The sequence below is a fragment of the Aythya fuligula genome, chromosome 27 (assembly GCF_009819795.1).
Source record: "Aythya fuligula isolate bAytFul2 chromosome 27, bAytFul2.pri, whole genome shotgun sequence".
NCBI classification, from domain to species: Eukaryota; Metazoa; Chordata; class Aves; order Anseriformes; family Anatidae; genus Aythya; species Aythya fuligula.
Genome location: NC_045585.1, coordinates 4,471,821 through 4,492,708, shown reverse-complemented (window position 1 = coordinate 4,492,708; position 20,888 = coordinate 4,471,821). Strand labels below are relative to the sequence as shown.

The 20,888-nt window shown below is 40.5% G+C and overlaps 1 protein-coding gene across 1 annotated transcript in view; it reads right to left on the bottom strand.

Moving 5' to 3' along the window:
* KCNU1 (potassium calcium-activated channel subfamily U member 1) overlaps positions 1-20,888 on the bottom strand; it is a 52,415-nt gene that overhangs the window by 17,079 nt on the left and 14,448 nt on the right. Inside the window, exons 14-20 of the mRNA XM_032204018.1 lie at positions 20,645-20,800; positions 18,520-18,632; positions 18,357-18,425; positions 16,305-16,394; positions 16,071-16,171; positions 12,491-12,587; positions 783-882 (exon numbers count right to left, since the gene is read on the bottom strand). Of these exons, the coding sequence (XP_032059909.1) occupies positions 783-882; positions 12,491-12,587; positions 16,071-16,171; positions 16,305-16,394; positions 18,357-18,425; positions 18,520-18,632; positions 20,645-20,800 (726 nt within the window). The remainder of the gene's footprint in view (positions 1-782; positions 883-12,490; positions 12,588-16,070; positions 16,172-16,304; positions 16,395-18,356; positions 18,426-18,519; positions 18,633-20,644; positions 20,801-20,888) is intronic.

Genomic DNA, 20,888 nt, shown 5'->3' with positions numbered 1-20,888 from the left:
AATCCTATTTTGGAGGTTGCTGGGCAATAGGGTCCTTTTATTTGCTTGGAAGGAAGCTGCAGCATTTCAAGCAGCATGAATTCCAGCCTGCTACAAGTCTCCCAGCTGGCAGAACAGCTTGAACATTCTGTATTTTTGATGAAATCTTTGATCACCTCATTGCAAGATTTGGTTGCCTACTCTCAGCTCTCTGGCAGCTCTGAGCACAACCTGCCATTTCTAGATAGGATTTGTTCTTTTACAGATTAGACACATGAAATAAATAAACCAGCCTTAAAGATATCCAGATCAATAGTGTTAGGGACACAAGGGTATGGAAACACAACACGCAAAATATAAGAAAAAGATAGGTGTCAATCAGAGCTTGCCTTGTACATCTGCTGAGATCCTCTCCTGAAACAGGATGCCCACCCTGCTTCAGATGAACACGGAAGGCATTACTGATCCCTTGTTACCTTGGAGATCCTTCTCTGTTCCCAGGTTACCACCTAAATTGTAGTAAGTATGTCCATGGAATAAGCCTTCAGCTCCCATCACTCTGACAGAGTCTTTACGTGACCCTAGTCAAGATCTTTTATCTGCAACTCACTCCTGAGAAAGGGGGCAATGGGCTCTGCCTCTCTCCTTCAGGGCAGGGTCAGCCAAGGGAATGCAGCTAAATAAACAGTAAACTAGAGAGCTGTGCCCTCTACCCAGATCTGTGCCTTGAAGCCCTGGTTTATACCTAGGAGAATGAAGAGGAAGACACATGAAAATGCTGAAGGCAATCACCCCAAGCCTACCAGAAGAGCCTCCTGCAGCAGAACAGCATCACACCAGTGGAATCTTCCTGTTGGGTCTAAGATGACTCTGCTGTTCTCCTTTCCTTGGACATCCAAAACCCTGCAACAGAGAAAGCAACTTAGCTACAGAACAACTTCTCAGCAGTAGCAGCTACAGCTTATCCAAGTCGAGATAACACCTCCAGCTGCTGCCGAGATGCCCTCTTTATTTACATCATAGCTTTCAGCTCCCTTAGCGGCAAGGAAAAATTACGATGTATGAGTCACAGGGGTTATACAGTGGGGAAATTCCTTTGTCAATGTCAGTTAAGTGGGACAAACATATGGAATGATGTACTGTAAAGAATTTAATTGAATTATTGTATGGGTTGTGATGTTTATGGCTGTTTGAGCTTGGTCCCTAAGATAATCTTAAATAAGTTCTTCAGTAGGGACATTCACTGAAGCAATATTTATATAAGCATGGTCTTGATTAAGAGCAAGAAGAAGTCAGGAGGAATTTTTCCCTTGTCTTCAACAACGTAAATTAGGCCCATATTGCAGGATATTCTTAGAGGCAAATTTCAGATACATAGCTTTGTTTGCGAGCATTGTGCTAGTCCAGAAGCAGCACCAAGGCCACGTGAAACAAAAGCCATTCAATCAGACTCTACTTGGATATCAAGCTGTTCCAAAGGACCACTGCAGATCAAGAATTGTTGGGGAAACTCACGTTGAACAACAAAGAGTTATGAGAGAACTGGTGTCTGCTCATGGAAAAGACCTGGAATCCGTTGGATAAACCATTTGCTCAGCACCATCTCTCCAGCTTTACTGTAGGTAGAAGCAGCCCTGAACAGTTGTCTTAGGAACAAAGCTTATTTAATCTCTCTGTAACTGAAATAGCAGCGATAGAAGAAACTTGCCAACCAGGATTACAATGTGCGCTGAACACAACAGCCTTAGCGAAGCTGTATGACCAGACAAGTATTTGGTCCTGACATTGTTTTTTCTTGTCCAGCTCATACTTATCTTGTCTGTGCAGTATCGGGTAAAGTGAGATTAACAGAGGAGAGGGGGAGGGATTTTGCCAGGGGAAGGTGTCATTCATCACGAGGCTTGCAAGGCAGATCCAGCCATGCCCTGCACAGCCCAACTGACACTGGTACTAGGTTTTTAGGACTCCTTACCTGAACAGCAGATCCAGCCCAAGTGCCACCTTTAATGTGGACAAGTGGCAGATAATGCAAAGTGAGATGCAAGCTACGCCGGATGGACGAAGGTGCTGAAAAATCTTTTCTTCAGGCAAGAAAGGGACCACAGAGGTAGAAGCAGGTCTGTATGCACTGGCTGCTGCACTACTGCCCAAGAGGATGCAAGAGCAACAGGCACTGTCAGCTTAGCCTGGGGGAAAAGGTGGGAGCAACACCACTTTCAGCCTCTGCAGTGTGTCTCTGCAGCCCTGTGCTAACTGCAGGAATTACATCCATTAGCCACAGGTCTCCTCCTCAGATAATGAATATTTAGGCCAGTGATTAAATAGTATTTTGACAAGTTGGAGACTATCTTCTCACAAGCTTTCTTTACTTGCCTCAAATTTACCAATCAATCAGTGTATATATCTCTATCATAATAAAGACATCATCTATGTACACAACCTGTCAGAAATGACATCTTTTCATTCTAATATTATGGGAAATATATACGCCTTGGAGGAAACACCTGATGGATCCGTAAAGCGGGAGGGAGAGGGAAAAGACAGCAGGAAACCCACTTTATCATAACAGCATCCACCCTGCCAAAGCCAAGCACATTCTGATTTACCAAACCATTCTTTAGTTTAGGGTTTCTTCTGCCACAAACTCTGAAAATTACATGATCCTTACAGAAATCTGATTTCCCTGAGCAACTCGTAAATCATTCTGCACTGGACTCTGAGGAGCTTGAGGACGGGGACACTAGAACTGATATGGTGTAGTACCATGCAGAGAGACAGAAATAGTCTCTGGCTGAGCTACAGTTACTTACTGCAGCTATTAGCAGGTTAGCTGGGTCACAAATTGACTGTGCTGTGTGTGCAGTTATCCATGTTTGCTCCCCATGAGTCTAGAAAGAAAGCAGTTGCATTCACATGACGCTGTGCATTGCCGTGTTTGTGTTACTTCTTCCCCCCACAGCATCACATTCTCATTTAAAGCTCTTATCACTTACTTTGCACTGAAGAGAGAATCAAAAGAGCACAGGACCATGTTATCAGAGACCATACAAGTAGAGCTGACTTTGGAAAAAGAATTGGGTACTTTGGGTTTTTCTAAAGATGTGGTCCCAGTGGCTGAACATTTGAAAGCACTGTTCCAGTGCCAGGTGCATAAGCCACTGGTGTAATCAGTCTGTGCCCAATCTGCAGGTGTACTGAACAGTGACCCATCATTAAACTCAGAGAGAAATTTAACCTCAGTCCACAAGCTTATATATCACCCAAAACAGCAGTTCAGTCCAGTGTAGCAGCCAAACTGAGGCAACTACAGCATGGCAAAACATTTCCTTTTTGCCTCTCCCACAGCCATGACCTAATATAAACCAGTCACTCATGTTTCCATGAATCAAAATAAATAATGTAGCTCACAGCTAGACTAAAAGATGGTCAGACACATCCAAGATGTTTCAGACTTCATTTGAGGACTAACATAAGTGATGAACAGTTGTCTATAGTATTAGAAAGCAGGGAGTGGAAGTCCTTTTATCTAATTGTTAGCTGCCAGCAACTTCCTGCTGACAAGCTCTCTTTAAGTTCCTTACAAGGTATTTGCAAAGCCCTAAAGCTTTGTTGCCTTCTCACCAAGCACCTCAGGACAAGCAAGGCCTGGAAGAGTTGCACCACTGGACCTCAGCATCCTGCACATGAGAAATCTGAGAGCAGAAGTCTGCAGAGAGAGCAGACACCCCCGTGTACCTGCGTGGAGCAGGCAGGTTGCTCCAGCAGCTTCGTTTGGAAAGGCCCCAGCCCACCAGCACAACAGCCCTGACATTCCCCTGTCTCTGTACTGCAGCCACGGGGATGATTTAACACTTGGCATGTGGGCTGTTCGCTTCACATCCCATTTGGGAATCCTCTTATTGTTTCTTGAATCGTTCCCAGATCTGCACATATGTTAACCTTCTCCTTTAGGGAGGAGCGGAGTTTCACACACATACAATGAAAATTGCCTGTGCCTGTGGAGGCTGCTGCAAAGCCCCTTGCTCACTCCCAGGCCTGCACTATGAGAACATGGCGCGTATCTGGGCTTGGCTTATTCATCATCGTGGATTATATCACTCGAATCACAATGCTTCAAAGTATTTTCCCTACCTCACAAGGAACTATGAGGCTTAATTAATTAATAGACACAGAGGCATTATGCGTCATTGCAAAATGATGCAATTTAGAGTATTCCACCCAATAATTAACAAATGTATCGGGCAACAAGTAAAGCCAATCTTAAAAACGAGCAGTTAATTTTTTTTTTTTAATTACATCCACTGAACCATATCCGCCCCTAAGCAAAGCACGTGTAATCCCAGTGAAGTCACTGCGGTTGTATAGAATTCACTAAAGTAAAAATACTCAGTAGTTATCATTTATATTGAAGCAATACTTACAGTTTTCCCCCTTAGGTTTAGAGTTGTAAACGTGAACAGCAAAAGCAAAACTAAGTTGAACTGAGAAAACAGTATGGAAACAACCCTAGGATTTGTACAACACAAAAACACAAAAGCTGAGTCCTAGTCTAATAGGCACAGCTTTATACCTCCACTTCTTGGAGCCAAGATTCTCAAATATAAGAAGAACTCCTGACATCCATGTGGCAAAGTCTGAGGAGCTGGCAATGCCAGAGAAACTCAGAATGCATCAGGATAACTGGCCTGGACTGCCCGAACAGTTATCTACGTGAACTAGTGGGCCTACTTCACCAAAGAATCCTCAGAAGGACATAGAAATATATATATATCTTCTACTTTTGTTATCTGGCCTCCATTTCTGCACTCAGCCTCCACCCAAATCACCTCCCTCAGCTAACACTTTACTGTATAAGGACATATTGTTCAGCCCTAGATATAAACCAGGTGTAATAACTCCAGCTCTTTTTCAAATTAATATAGCACAGTTATTGTGGGGAACCTGGATACTACTACAGGCAGATCTCACGTGTCAGAGCTGTGAGCCATTGTTTCTGACAAAAAACAACAGCCCATTATTTCTAGCATCCCTTGTGAAATCTTTGCTGAAGTCCCCCTCTTCCCTTCCGAGGTCAGAGGAGGGCTAGATAAAATGCAGCTTCTTCTCCTCAGCTTGAGAATGAGTGTGCATGTGCATATTTTTGTTCTTTCACTGCTACTTGGGCTGGGCATGAGTTGGATTTTAAAAACTAAATCCCCATCCTGCTACCCACACACAGAATAGTGGCTTGCTTTGATTCCAGAAAGGCTGTTCAGAGAGTAAGACAGCAGACAGCTTGAGTAAGGGTGGCAAAATTCAGCTCCTAATTATTAGATTAAAGCCTTAAAACAGTTGTCATGTATGAAGGGACAAAGTGGAATTTGGCAAACAGGAAGGGAAAAAACAAATCCTCTCATAATGATAAATAATCTCTGAAGACAACCTTGTCATTTTTTGAGAGCATCTCAACAGTTTCCTCTTTTTATTTTTTTGGTCACTGCTTATCAAAATTTGCATGGCTAGTTAGTGGGTTAATTTAATTATGAGCAGCATTTATGAACAGCCTGATGGGGGATCTGCAGAGGGCAATAGAATCTGTTCTTGAATTATGAAATTGCACACACTACACATCTGGAAGCCGTCATGGGACAGATCGCTGCCTTGTAAATGCGTGTTGAGTGTTACAATATTTTACTAAGCACTCCCAATCTGTCAAGGTTTACAGGAGAGTAGAGACTGGGAACATTTGGGATCATTTGTGGCTTAGAGCCATTAGCTACTTCCACCCACTTATTGTGACATTATTAATAGCAAAATAATCTAAAGAGCAGAACTTGGCTTAGTCAAGATCTTAGATAATAGGAGTGATATTCACTAAGGGCCAAAACCAGAGAGCCAGCTCCCAGCTGAATAATAGACTACGCTGGATAACACAGCCTTGATTTTGGCTGAACTGGTAAATTTGTGCACACTGTTCCTCCGAGGACTTACCTGCAAACCTAGTCTCGTCTTGTCATTTCAGGTTTGTGGCTCATGGTGACACCGCTCAGGAAGTAACCAAAGGAGAAAATTCTACAGCAGCAGCATGATGTTGCCCATCACTTCCTAAGTGCCCTCCTCAGCTGTGGTTAGTGGTAAGAGAAGTGTTATGCACCTAACAATAGATAGAAGAGCTTACACTTCATTAAACCATAGACACAGTAATAAAAGCTATCTGCCAGAATAGAAAAGCACAAGCTGTATTGGCATTGCCAAAGATAAGCAACATCCAAGTTCTTCTGGAGTCAGAGACAAGAATGGCCAATTAGCCACCAAGACACAAATCATGTAGAAGTTCATTTCTGGTTAGGCACACAGGAATAGATTTCATCCCATGAAATGCAATCCTGTGCTGAGAAAACCAGTACTTGGCCTCTGAAAGAAACTTTGCACCAAGTTTCTTCACCTGCTGGAGCCACAGCTTAACAAGAAGATTTGGAAGACTTCTATCTCCATGGAGCTTTTGGCTCCTTGTTAAGCCATCACATACCTATTTAAATCAAATCCCCATTCAATCATTAAGTATGCTTTTTTCTTATGGGTCATTATTATGTGATTTATGACATCGGTGTAATTGTCAGAATTACTGTGGGTAATTAAAATATGAAATGCATGCTGCCAGAGGCTTCAGTCACTCTCAGCACCCTCATTAAAAATCAGGAGCTGACCAAATTATAAATAGACTGGTTTGCACAAGTTCACAGGGAAAGCTAATTATGAAACTTCTCCTTATGCACTCAGAACACACACTATCAGTCATGCAAATTCTTTAAGTGATTATACAATTGTATAACGTGGAATCGGATTAGTACATACAGGTGGGTGCAACTTCAGTTACCACAATGCTGTACAACTGTACTTTGCACGGTGAATGTGAGTCCCTAAAATTCTCATGCAAGCTTGATTACAGATGTGGGACAAGGGCCTGGGGAAGAGAGAAGGGGTGATATGAAATATCATTCCATATCACTTTTGATATGAAGTTAGAAAAAAGCTGAGCAATACATAGAAAGGTGGAAGTGCAAAGGATAAGGCTTTCTGGTCTATAATGGTAAGCCTGAGAGAAACAAGAGAGGCCTACACACAGAAAGGAAGAGAGCTTCAGAAAGAAGCTGCAATGATCTTTTGATTAGTTGGTTAAATTCATTAAAAAAATGGTGCCTGTCTAAAATCACAGAGAATTTAGATGCCAAATGCAGTGAGCATGAATATGAACTGAAGAAAAATTCTATGTATAAGAAAAGGTCTCAGTCCTTGCCCTTGTCTAGTATTCTGAATAACTTACTCTCCAGAAGGAAAGGAAAAAAAAAAGCAAACAATTAAAAAAAAAAAAGGCAAAAAAAAACAACTAGGGGCCTATGTATAAAATTAAGCTGAAATTGAATCAAGAACTAAATCACTGAGGAAAGACTGCTATTCAAATTGGTCACAACACCTCTGGTGGCTTAAAGCCAAAATGGAGTATGATTTTGCTTATTAAGACTTTTGTTAAAAAACATGGAACCTATCCTTCAATGCCAGCAAACAGACTTAGTTTTCACACAAAGAGACAACAAGCCTGTACAAAACAAGTCTGGGCAGATTTTGAACACCATGGAAGCTAAGTTTTCTGTGTCAAGCCGACGCTAAAATATCTGATCCATCGCACTGATTCTCAAGTTGCAAGTTTCAGTGAAGATGAGAAAGACCTCATTGTTCCATGAGCAAGATTCAGCCAGTCTGCATTGACAGAACAATTTATTAGGGTGCTTAAAGATTCATTTGGACCAAGAAGAGTAATGCTTAAAAAATAATGCTGATTTATATTCTGTGTACCTGTGCAAGATTCTGGGGGTTGGAGATTTGAAGAGTGAAACCTTGGGGGAAAATAGATGTGGATGATGTCTCCTACCTGAATTTTCTAACCCTGACAAATCGCAGGTGTATTTTTCAGCTTATCAAACTATCACTCCATCCAGCCTGTCACCCTGACTCTCACAAGGACTCCTCAAAAACACACAACAAAAACATGGGACTTCCCAGAAGAATAAAAAATGGAAAGGAAAATATTCTTTCTTTTTTTTCCTGGAGGAGCTTCCCTGCTTGACACCAGTTCACAAACTTCTGGTGCCCAAAGTATCTGTCCATCTTCTTCCTCTTGCATCCCAAACTACAGCAGTGCCATCTGCATAGCTCAGGAAGGACTCGTTTTAGTATTCCACCCCTGAAGTGTTCGAGGCATCCATATTTTTCCATGTTTCTATAAACCCTCTGAGGTTTGGCTATCACTGAAACACCCCCTCCACATCTTTCCCGTTCTAGCAATAAAAGTAAATCCAAAGGAATGTGAAACTTGTCTAACATGTGAGGTTTTTTGCTATGCCAACAGACTGCTAAATTTTCCACAGAGCCCCCACCCTGCAGAGTAAATACCAGGTAGTGATCAAAAGCACAATGTGCCTGCTGACAAAAGGGATCTCGCTCACTGTAACAACACTTTCTCCACCTCTATCTATCTCCTTTTTCTTGAGAACACAGTTTTACACTTGTCCTTCATACAAATAACCCGAGGGTGGGAATTATTCAGAAGGCTCGTGTTTGACACCCCATCTGTTCATTTCTGACAGCGATATATAATGTAAGGCTATAAAAACTTGAAAAATAATGCAACATAAAAAGGGATTGACTCGGCTCCAAGAGGCCATAAACGGTAACAAATACCATTGTATGATTTATTTCATGCTGTAATCTTTACAGTAAGTCATCTTTCAGACATTTCCTTGTGACAGGTTTTAATAATATTAATGCCCAGAGCAATCCAAATCATCGCCAATAGACATATTTATCAAGCTGCCAATCCAAGTAAATGAAATTCTATAAGCAATAATGTAACATGTTTAAAGGAAGCTAATAAAACAAGTCAGGAGAGAAATATTACTGCAAACTATTCTCTCTCTAATCCAGCCCTGGATTTCATACAGCCAAAATGCAAATCTTTCCCTCCGTGATTTATCGCTCCAAAAATACCAATGACCTTTTTGGGAGCTCTTGCACAGCCCTTCTCACACATTTATAAAGATTGTGATGCATTCTGCCAGATTAGCTGGGCTGGAGTGCTCAGCATTGCTGCTTTGTTTTGCCCTACCTTTGGACTGGGAAGCGATGGGTAGCATCAGAGTAGGATCTTAAGTCTTTAAAATTTATTAAAGACTGACAAGCCCTAACATAGGCTTGGCTACTCAGCACGTTTTTATTAGCAATTATCCAGGCACTAGATAAATTACAATTAAAAGGGAACTAAAACTTGGTCTTTAACCTGGTTTCCCCTTTAATCTAATTTAGTTTTTATTAATCCTGTGCTTGTCTGAAGTGACTCTATACCAGGAGAAAAGGGAAGAAGCCATTGCAGAGTTGTGTGCATGCAGACCCTTGCTCACAAACATTCTCTTACGCCTCACTAGAAACTTAGCAGAAATGAAAAACAAGAATCAACAATTCAGCAAAATATACACCATTAAATTTGTCGTGCCTTAGGCAAGAACGTGTGGAAAACCATGACTAGTAAAGCAAGTGTGTCGATGCAGGGATTCAGAAGTGCTTGAAGAATCCTAACAGGTCTTTATGAATTCAGTTCTGGCCGAGCTTCACAGTTCTTCGGTATTTTGTGTTTGGTTGATTTGTTGTTTTTTTGGGGGGGAGAGGGAGAGTATTGGTTTGTGACTTTTATTGGCACTAATTAAGTTCTTTCCTGGGACATCAAGATCTTATTTTCAATTAAAAAAAATGTATGAGCCTAGTGTGTGGAGTACAAAGTAAGATATCTTTCATTAAAATAGCCTAGAACACCACAAATATTGGCAAGACCTGAACAAAATGTGCTTTGAGTCTTAGAAAAGGCCATGTGCAATTCTTTCCCACTATACTTCATCACATTTCCCTGAATTATGGTTTGATTAACTTCCTCATTGATTAGCCTATATGCAAACCTTGTTTTAAGCTTGGATGCCGGATTCCATTTTATTATTTTTTTTTAATACAGAAATTAAGTATTTCACTGGCTAAATATTCCAACACAGATATTTTCAAGGGAGTCCATAACAGGACAAGATGGTGAGTACCCAAGTCATTCTGAAAGCATTGCCTGTGACATGCAGTGGAAATGATCCCCATTGTACATGTATGTCCAGACATCCCAGGAAACTGGACTTGTGTTAAAGTGCCTGTCTTCCCTGGATTAGATTACAGTTTGCCATCCTAAATCAAACAGAGCAGAGATTTGAACCTGGAGCTCCCCTTGGCCACTGTCCGAACAGTGCTAATTTGGATAGAAAAGGTCAGTGTTAGCTTTTCTATGAGCAGAACACCCCAGGTGGAAAACCTCAGCTTAATCTGAAAATGGGCAACTGTATCTAATTCTATTTTTGGTTTAAATAATAATAAAAATTATTCGGGATTGATTTGAGATCTCAAATGTTATGAGGAGTCAGCCCCAAGCAGCTGTATTTTGCATTGTGAGGTTTCCTCTATAACTTTCAATACCTCATTTCACCCTTTCCTACTTCCCTTTGCTGCTCTTTAAGGCAAAAACTCCTTTTACCATGTGTGTATACAGTATCGAGCCTAACAGGGTTCTAGTCCCAGTAGGAGCCTCAAGGCATAGCTATAATACAAATAATAAATTCTGCAACTAATAACAACTGCATGGTAAAATGCCCTCCCAAGGGAGGCACTGGAAGACCAGTCCCTGGTGTCATTTAAAACTAAACACCAGAAAACATACCTGCCCTGACTGGAGAGAATATAGTGTCTTTTTGATATGGTGATCAGGGAGAATCTTGATGGGGATGGGAACAATTATTTATCTGCACATTTGGCCATTTCTTTAGGGGATTTCAGAATATCTCTTAGCAACATTTTGTTCCTCACTGCTAAGCAGCAGCAGAGATCTCGGGGAAAATAAATAAATAAATAAGAACTGTATAATCCCCAAGGTGTAATCCCAGAGTATGGAAACTCACTTCACTTAAATACCTCCCTCTGGCATAATTGACTTTTCATGCGCATGTTAATAATGGTATTTCAGCAGGTTGTGAGGGCTTGTTCTTCTCCCCTCTCCCTTCCCTCTTTGGTAAATTATGTTATTGGGCATGAGGAGGGGGAGGGCCGTATTATAAATCTAATTATGTTTTCATTTATATTTAACAAGTCAGCACAATCTGCTAGTATGTGTGTATGTATTTACCATGCAGTCCCAATATTTACAGCTGACCTAATTGGTTGTAGGACAGCCGCACTGAGCAACGTTTTATTGTCCTGATACCATGTATGTGCTGGGGACAGCTGCTAAGATGCAAAGCTCTCCAGAGGACACCTTACAGTCCTTGCCATACTGACATTTGCCTTTGCTGCTGAAGCACAAGATAGGATTTTGCAGGGAGGGGAAATGTTATTTATTAAGCCTCTTCAGTTCTACAGTGGCTGCAAATTGCTCACAAGCAGAAACAAGGCAAGAAATGCTAGTTTGGGCATCTCTTCCCCTACCAGGTTCCTGTTTACTCCCTGCAAATTCTAGTATGACACTGTTTGCCAATATGTCCTGTCACCCTCTCTAGTGGATGTTTGGAAGAGTGTAACAGCTTGTTATTACTGACAGCTCAGTTTCAGACCATGATACCCTTCCTTATGCTGAATATAGCAGCTCAGGTTATGAGGAGTCCCAGTGCAAGTCAACTGGACTGCTCAGCAAATTAAGTACGCTGTAGTTAAAAATATTGCAATTCACACCTTGGCTTAGACAGTAGATGACCATGCTCTGCCACCAGTTTGTGAACCCTGCTGGGAAATCAGATCCCTCCAGCCAGGAGGAATTTAGATGGCCTAGAAAAGACTACTCTAGCATGCATTACTGATGCTAGAGAAAAATGCTGCAGGGTGAGATTTCTCTTGGATCGCCAGCTGGCTTTAGAGCAAACATCTTTTAGGGTATAGCAGAGTTTGTTGCTCTCCCCTGTTGCTGCCAACACCACACTGTAATTAAGCACCTGAGGAATGAGCAAAACTTGATGTCGGCTATTCGTGTTCCTACCTTCAGCTGCTCTTGCCTCCACTCTGCCCTCTCAGAAGCAGCAGAATAAAACGTGATCACGATCCTGCTATTATTTGGCTTCTGTCTAGAAGGCAGTAATCACTTCCATGAGGTGTACCAATTCCTCCCTTCACCTTTCACTTGTACCTTCACATTAGTATCAGTTCGCAGCACCTCATGTATGCTTACAGGCTTTGAGGCTGCAGAAGGGTATGAGCTGACGTGCTGAGGATTTGGATACATAGGCATAAGTTGTGCTTTCTAGACATTTCAATTAATCAAGATGGGGGAAGCCATAAACCATCCACGTCAACCGCTAACAATAGCAGAAGAATTAGGAAACAGGCTGTTGCTACTTTCCACACGAATTCTCAATAAGAAAGTCCAGGAAATGCCTGCTCAGCACACACACAGCTTTACATTTCTTACCCATCAACAAATCTCTGAGGTGGAAGGTTGATAAAGGACCTTGACTTTGCAGGCTCTCCATGTGAAACAAGCGATCCGCTGCGTAATTTCAGTATCTCTGAAACAAAGACAATGAAACAAAATGGGCTTCCTTTTGTATAGCCCTCAGTTGTATTTAGACCATGTCTGCAAATGGCCACTGTACCATTTTAAGGATTCTGCAGGAGCTTCAGAAACGCTAGAAAAAGGAGCACTGAATTGGTTATTCATACAACTGCTCCAAAATATAGCACAGTGTTATAAAATAGCAATGCTATCTAGTATGTGTAAAACAGCCTGTAAAACATGCACTTGTGGGACCCCCTAAGACTCTTGTTCTCATTTTGCATGGGAAAGAATGGGTTCTTGGCTACAGAGAATCGCATCTTCCATGAGAAAAGGGGGTCCCATGCCAGTCCTGAAGAGAAAGGGTGTGGGTTTCTGGGCCAGTCCTGTAGGGAGGGGAAAGCCAGAGGTTCAGGGATGTGCTGGGCCTGTCCCTAGAGGGTGGTGGAGGGGGACCCTAGTCCTGCAGGGGAGGAGGAGTGCTCTAAGTGCTCTATGAAAACATGGCTCTCCACGGAAGGAAAAAAAAAACAGAGAGTAGGCCTCAATTTCCCATCAGGAAACCAAAATTCAGAAAGGGTAAGTGGCCTAAAGTCCCAGATTGACTCCGAGGAAACGGATCAAGAAAATGAGCTTAAGCTTCCCAAATCCTAAAGTAGCAATTTAACAGCTGGAACATCTTTTCTCTGACATTTGATCTAGTCTTTTCTGGGCCATAATCTGAGGTCATGGGCCATTAAGCCCAGCATTATAGCACCAGGCAGTGATTTGAGGATGTACAGCAGCACCCTCTGAGATTTTTAAGCACACCAGAGCCTACCTGCATCTCCTGCTTTTCACAGTGATGTAGCAAGTTCAGGATGTGTGCTGTTACTCCCCACACTCCCCTTGTCCGTATCTTTGTTGCTAATCTGCATTCCTCCCCTTATCAGCATTTGACAGGAGGCACAGCAAAGCCCTCCATGTCACATGTGTCCAAACATGTCCAACCCATACAGATGGGGAAGGAAAGGTTGGACTGGAAGAGCATTCAGACACACATATCTCTTTATCTCACAAACTGACAGGCGAACCCTCTCACATACCCTTAACTTCCTTGTTAGGCTGCAACTATTGCCAAACCATACCAACCCAGATGGAGCAGCTAGGGATTCTAAACATACCCCTGGCAGATAAAGGGACATCTCTCTGAATAGGTGATTTGTCAGCCTTAAGCGGTAATTGCTCTGCACAGGTGTGCTCAAAGCAGGTGCATTTAGCCTTGGTAACAGGATAGCTCCTTCTACAGCCCTGTGTTCAATGGAGTGGGAGCTGGATGGGTAAAGAGGGAGCTCTCTGAGGATGCCACACGCCACTCAATCATTCCCTCTAGGTCAAGCTTAATGAAGTATCATAAGCCAAGTCAGAGAATGAAAATTCATAGCTGCCTGTCTTACACAGGCACAAATAAGTAGCTGAGAAAATGCTCTTACAGTCTTCTAAAACAAGACACTTGGCCATCTCTATAGAGCTAGGTTCAGTCCCAACCTTTACCACAGATGTTCTGGGTTAACGTGAGCAACCTGTGCAGAGCCTGACTGCCCAGAGCAGCTCTGATGTGCTGCAGACCAGGGAGAAAAGCCCTGTTACTGCCATTGCCTGACCAGGTCCTGAAGGGGAGTTGGGAATCATTGCCTCAAGAAGCTTTATGGCCTCTTAATACATACCTTGTGGTTAAAAATTAATAAATAAAAAGTCGCTATAATAACAATAGCTTTTGGTCAAGATTGGATGATAAAAAAAGCCTCTGTTTTATTTTAACTTACTGCCCTGTATTAAGTCATTTACATTTCTTTTAAAATAGCAATAGTAGCTCCTTTGACTAAAGTTCACAGTCTGAGGCTCCTGTATTAGTTTTCTATCCATGACAATTAACTTGATCTTCACTGTCTAAATGAGGAGCAATGAACAAAAGTGCCTACAGTTAAGCCCTGATATATCCTAGGGGAAACCGATGGCAAGGCCCTATGGCTGGCAAACCTCCTGATCCACCTCAGGCAACCACTCTGTCTGCTGTGTCTCTGGTGCAGAACTGCAGATTTGCAAACAAGGGCTTTTTATTAATACACATTTATACTGGAACACAATCTTGTCCTTTTTTAAAAAAAATCTAAGATTGTCTAGGAAACTAGAAGAAAAACAGCCAGGTAGAGAGCTCCCACTGTGCCAATGTCTTTCTATTTGTTTGAGATTGACTTTTATTATGGTGCCTTTGTCACATATAGAAGTCCTTTTTCTGGAAGGTAGCTGGCTTTCAGGGACCTTAGTTGCATCTATGTTGATAAGTGCGTGGGACCGAAAATGGGCTCCAGCTTCCCTCCTACGTGACATTACTACATGGAGCCCTCCAGGTGTCAGTATGTTTGTGCTTGTTCACTCGGCCTGGTTGAGCACAGTGTGAATAAGTTTTGCCTTTATCTCAACCATCTGCAGTTCAGAGGCGTGTTTTGTAATGGGGCTTGGCTGCCATCTGCTGTTTAAACGATTTGCAAGTGTTTGAAATAAGTAGGCATGCATGTGTATATTCATATTTAATAGAAAGCTCCTTCTCAACTCTTTAAAGCAAAGCACCATCTCCATGGAGGGAAGACAGTAACAGAGCAGTTCACAAGACAGAAGAAACAATATGTATTTTGATCTTAAATGCATAACAAAATTGTGGCAAGTTTCACTTTGGTGCAGTTACACATAGATCAGAGAGGCTAAATTTTCTGTCTAAAAAGAAAAAGTGAAACAAAATACAAACAAACAACAACAACAAAAAACAAACAACAAAACTCTTTGAAAATGGAGTTTGAGGTGAATAAGTAATATATTGCTCTGCTTTGGTTTAACATTATTATGATTGATCTGTTCTCTCCTTTCAGCTAAACACCATTAAATGTTGCCATGTACCTTGTACAACCTCCAGAACATTTTTCTGACTTCTTATTTAACATTTCTTATTCTCATGATGACAACAACCTAGACAGACTTCATCAGTGAATCTTGCTCAAGAATCCAGTACAAACTGGACAAAAAAAAAAACCCTTGGTATGTCCAGCTGTACTTTTTGCTTCAGTTATACCTATGCTACAGTAATAAGCAATCATAAGACTCTGCTTTGGTCTCTGCAGTTAAAAAGCAGTGTTCTGTGATTAACCTGTTAATAAGTAGAGTAAAAATCTTGAACAAGGTATATACTTTCCTAATCATTTTTTAGGAAAACAGCTTTGACTCCTAAAGAAAAGCACAATGAAGCTTTTAAAGTAAAATCATAATCCATAAGATTTATCAGTATCATCAGAAAGATCCCTATTTTATCAGACGATGATGTTCCAATCTATTCTTATTAATAACCTTATTAACTATGATAAATAATTAATACATATACAATTATCAGCCATTGATTCAGCTCTTTTTTTTTTTTTTTTAATGAGAAATAGATTTTTTTTTTTTTTTTTTTTTTTTTTTTTACCTGACAAAGATCTGGAGTGAACTCTTCTTTTACAATGACATTTTTTAATCTGCTCTGGATCTTGCACATCACTGTGACAGGCTTTACAATAGAACTGTGCCCTACAAAACAAAAGCTAGTTCAGTAAAAGTTGAATTATGTTCAACTGATCAGACAATAAATGCACTCATCTGCTCTTGAAAGTTTTTATATTTTAGACCTTTTCTTCAAGAAAACAGTAATAGAGAATCTTACTTTTTGACTTCTGCAAGGGAATGAGCAATAAAAAATCCCATGGTATTCCGATGAAGTTTTATCCCTGAAGATGGATTGATCAGGATAGTGCTGTATTGGGAAAACATCGAGAGAGTAATCACAGTTTGTCTATTAGGTGACATTTCTCACCTGTCTTGTAAGAATTCAGACTAGATGATTGTAACAGTTCCCTCTCGCCTCAAAATTTTACATTAATCCCCTTTGTTATAACTTCTATCACCTACGAGAGAGACTGGAGACATGAAGAAAGTTAACTACTGCATTTTCAATGGCATAAAGATAATTTTCCATGGAAACAGGTGGAGGAGCTGTGTGAGAGCAGGGATTCAAACCACCCAAATCCTTTTGTTAGGATTTTTGCAGTTTATTCAATTCAGAGATTCTTGATTGGTGTTTGTTTTTTAATTGATGTTTTAATTTGATAAATTTTAAACTTCATAGGAAACAGGTACTCTGTTTTCCACTACATTATTTTGAAAATGTTTAATGTAATAAAACCATTAACAGTCTACTGCAGCCTGAATGGGCCAGGTATTTCCATTTCTCCATGGAGTCACTGAAGAACCTAAATACTCACAGTTAAAATACAAGAGCAGTGTAACTGAAGCTACAGAGATGTGCAGGGTTTGATGCATCTGCTCTAGAGCTGAACAAGCAAGGTATAAACAGGGGAGGAAACTTTCTTTCCTAATGGATCCCCTTTGTACATCCAGGGTGAATATCCCTGCTGGGCTGCTGTAAAAATACCTATGTTAAATCCCCTGCAACATCATTAAATTTGCCAGTTTTCTCTATGTAGACAACTCAAGGCACCAGTTCAGTCCAAACTCCTATTGCCTTCAACCCAGTTTTAATAAATATTGGAACAGGAAAATTGTGAATGGAACAGGGAAAGGTGACAAGGTTGTAAACAATTCCCTTTCCTGTGAAGTCCTATACTCAGCTCCTCCAGATTAGCGGCTCAGAGGACAAACAAAATATGAATTATGAGAAACATTAAGCACTACACTTATATGTAGATAACATAGATATTGTAGCAACATCGAGATGTTCCTGTTTTAGAAGAAGCATCCTTTCTAGGCCAACTTAAAGAAAGCAAAAATACAGTCTCTATCTCATAGAGCATGCAATTTCCTTTTCCCTCTTGTATTTACTTTGCATCGTTCTATTATCATCCCGACAACGTATGAACTCAAGGAACAATAGATTTGTAGTGGCCTGTTTTCCATTAGTGCTAAACAACTACAACATGCACTGACTTCTTTCAGGATAGGGTTCATTCAGCACTTCCGGAAGAGAACCCCTACGTATTCCTCACAGCAGTGTTTCCCCACACTCCTTTGTTTTTGGAGCTGCTATTCTAGTTTGGTCAAGACAGCCATTTCCTTTATAAAAGTGGAAAGAGTAATAATTGCACTCAATAGTCTGCATTTTCTGGATGATTTCTCAAGCTTTTTAAAGATCTATGGCACTCATTTATTCCCCTTTCTGAACTAGTTCCAGCTTCCCCATTAGGATGTCTTGTATTTCATCATTAGAACAGACAGAGAGTGTTATCTGGCCCAGGACCAGATCAGCTTCAGACAGCAAAAGCTCTGCTGCCAGCATTGACAAATTATCCCTTTATGACAATGCTTTTTAGCATTTAGGAGCTAAACTCATGTGGTTAAAAAAAGGCAGCGTTTCCATTACCAGTGAAAATAAATATGTTTGATTTGCCCCAAATCAAAGCAAGATCTATGCTGCCTTTTTGTGGAATGGAAGGTGAGAATGGTGGCCCATCCTCCATGCCTTGCTTGATTATCTGTGAGAAGAAAGGAGGCAGAAAAGATTGTTGTGTATGGTAAAATTCACTCTGGCACTTAAGCAACCAGGAATAACATCTTGATCCTGTCTCCTAAATACCGTGCATAGGAAAACAAGAGGTATATAAAATCTGTGCAGATCCGGGGGCAAATCTGAGTTATTTGGATATAATTAGTTTCGAACTAATTGACTTCTTACTAAAAGAGAAGTCTTACAGACAATTACCTCTCTCCTCGACTGCCAAATTTGAGTTCAATTCCCAAGAGGACAAGATTTAGTTTTACAAAGCACAACCTGGAGAAAGAGAGCAAGTCAGTCACAGTATCTGTTCTGTGGACAGACATCTGGAAGGAAATAGCAGAAAAATATCCACATCTGTACCACATACCGACAAACCTCTTTAAAAGTAATGTCTGCAAAATCGTTGGAGAGCTGAAAAGTCATTACTTTGTAGTCTTTGTCTCCCAGAAGCATCTTGTCCTTCAGATATTTTCTCTTTGTCTAAAAGCATCAAGCATAAAGATGATAAATCTATTCAAAGGCAAAGCAAGTAGGATGTGTAACACTGGGAAAATACTCTAACACCACATGATATTAGTTACTGAAAGTAGAATGACTTCAGATATATGTTGTCAGAGACAATATCAGAGTTGAAAAACATCAGACCAGGGAATGTCTTAACTCTCCTGGACACTTCCAAGTCATTATCATTGAGGAACAGGTGTCATTACTGCAAGAAATTATGTTACATGGAAATTTTATGACTGCAAAGTACTGGGAGTCCATTATTTGAGGAAAGTTAGGGCTTAATTGCAGTACAATTAACCTGTCTCCCTAGTTTGGTCTTGTGTTAAGTTTTATAAATCATAAATATAGGAGAGGTGAGATTATTGTTGAACAGAGATGGTCTGCTCCATTATAAGTACTTTTTGGGGTGTGGGTGTTTTTCTTTTTTTTTTTTTTTTGATTTATTGTTGTTGTTTTTTAAAAATTAGCTATGTGACTAAGGGAGGGTTGTTTGTATCCAGGTAGTTTAAGCAGAAAAACATTTTGCTGCTTACAGCTTGCTCTGGTTTTATACTGCTACTCATTACCTCACAGTATATACCATTCTCTTGGCATATGAATGCCTTCCACACAAAACTTAATAGGCTGTTAAAATGTGTAAAAAAGTTTTGCTTTCCAAACAAAAATTATTTAATTAAATTTTTAATTGAAAAAAGCCTCCTGTCAAAAATTTGCTGAGTTTTCATAGTATGCTTTAAAAGACTTAAAATATCAGTTTTGCTAGCTTTTTCAGGTCTCAGTGAAACATTTGGACTTGAATGAAACATCTTGCCTATGCAAAAACATTGTCTGCAAAACAGCCCCAGTTCTATATAAAACTTATGTATTCATTTCACCTGATATCTATATTGTTTGCCTAAATCAATTTGTGAACAGCCCCTGAATATAGAAAAAGCAATCAAATATATATATATACATATATTTGTGCTGGAGATTAGTGTGAAGTATCACATACAGCCACTAGGTGATAGCAAAAGCACATTCACAGCAGGACTAGCAAATCTGTGACTTGTTCAGGCAACTACATGCCAAACAGTTCCATCTTCTTGTTTTTATTACATTTTCTGGTATTAATGTGGAAATTTCTGAGCAACTTTTATGTACCATAAATTTAATATACAGCTTATCATTTTTGTGTTGTAGTAGGTAATGAAAATACAGGTAAAAGGAGGAAAAATTTGGATCACCTCCCCTGTAGACAGATGACAGAATTTCTAATTGTCAGTTCAGTTTCAGTTAAAGTCTGTTGAGAGCCTAAGCAAGACTGAAGCAATTCAGAAACCTCTGACTGTTCTTGTGTAAATTACCCCATAAGAACCAAAGAAACTGTTAAGCTTAAAATGATACTGAAGAAAGGCATCCTATTAACTGGAAAGGGTATGCTGGACTGATTTTTCAAGCCCATTTTGGGGGGCATCAAGCAGGAGTGATTCTGATGATGTGCTTTAAGCAGAGATTCAATTAACAAATGCCACACAATGGGATCATGTGCAGAAGTCAGACAAGCTAACACGCTCCACACTGTGCAGTAACCAAAATTGATTTACTGAGTTCTCTCAGGGTAGTGGAGCACTAGCACCACGTTACAGCTTTTGAAAATAGAGCAACACACAAGGAGTTTCCATAGGTCACCTAAACACAGCAGCATGGCTTGCTATGCAATGTCCTTTGCCTTGGCACCTACTTGCATACTCGATTGTAAAATATTTCCTTAGGCTCTTTTGCCTCAGCATGTTCTAGAGCATTCCTTTCACCTCTTGTGCTGAATTCAAGTATCATATTAGAAATAGCTTCTTTGGTTCTCTTGCCTTCTGTGCCAAGCCAAATCCTAATGTAAGATTAATTTCAAAAGACCTGGCTGCAGTTTCTACTCAAGAGCAGGCACCTATTTCAGAGAAGATCTCACTGGGCTATATTTACATTATTCAGATAAGCAAAGGACATACCTCAGTGTTCTCTTTCCCAATGAACAAACTGGTTAGGAGAGTAGACAAACCAGGAACTAGGCAACTTTGTGCTATAAAGCCTAACTTCAATTCAGCAAGACAGATGATAGTGTCTCCCCTCCTACAGTCCCAGTTGGGTATGTTCGGCAGGTGAACCTGTTTCAGAGTAGGAAAGTGATTACAGGTCAGCATAGAGAAAGGTAACGCCATGATGTTTGTATAACATGATGATTCTTGTCTTTCT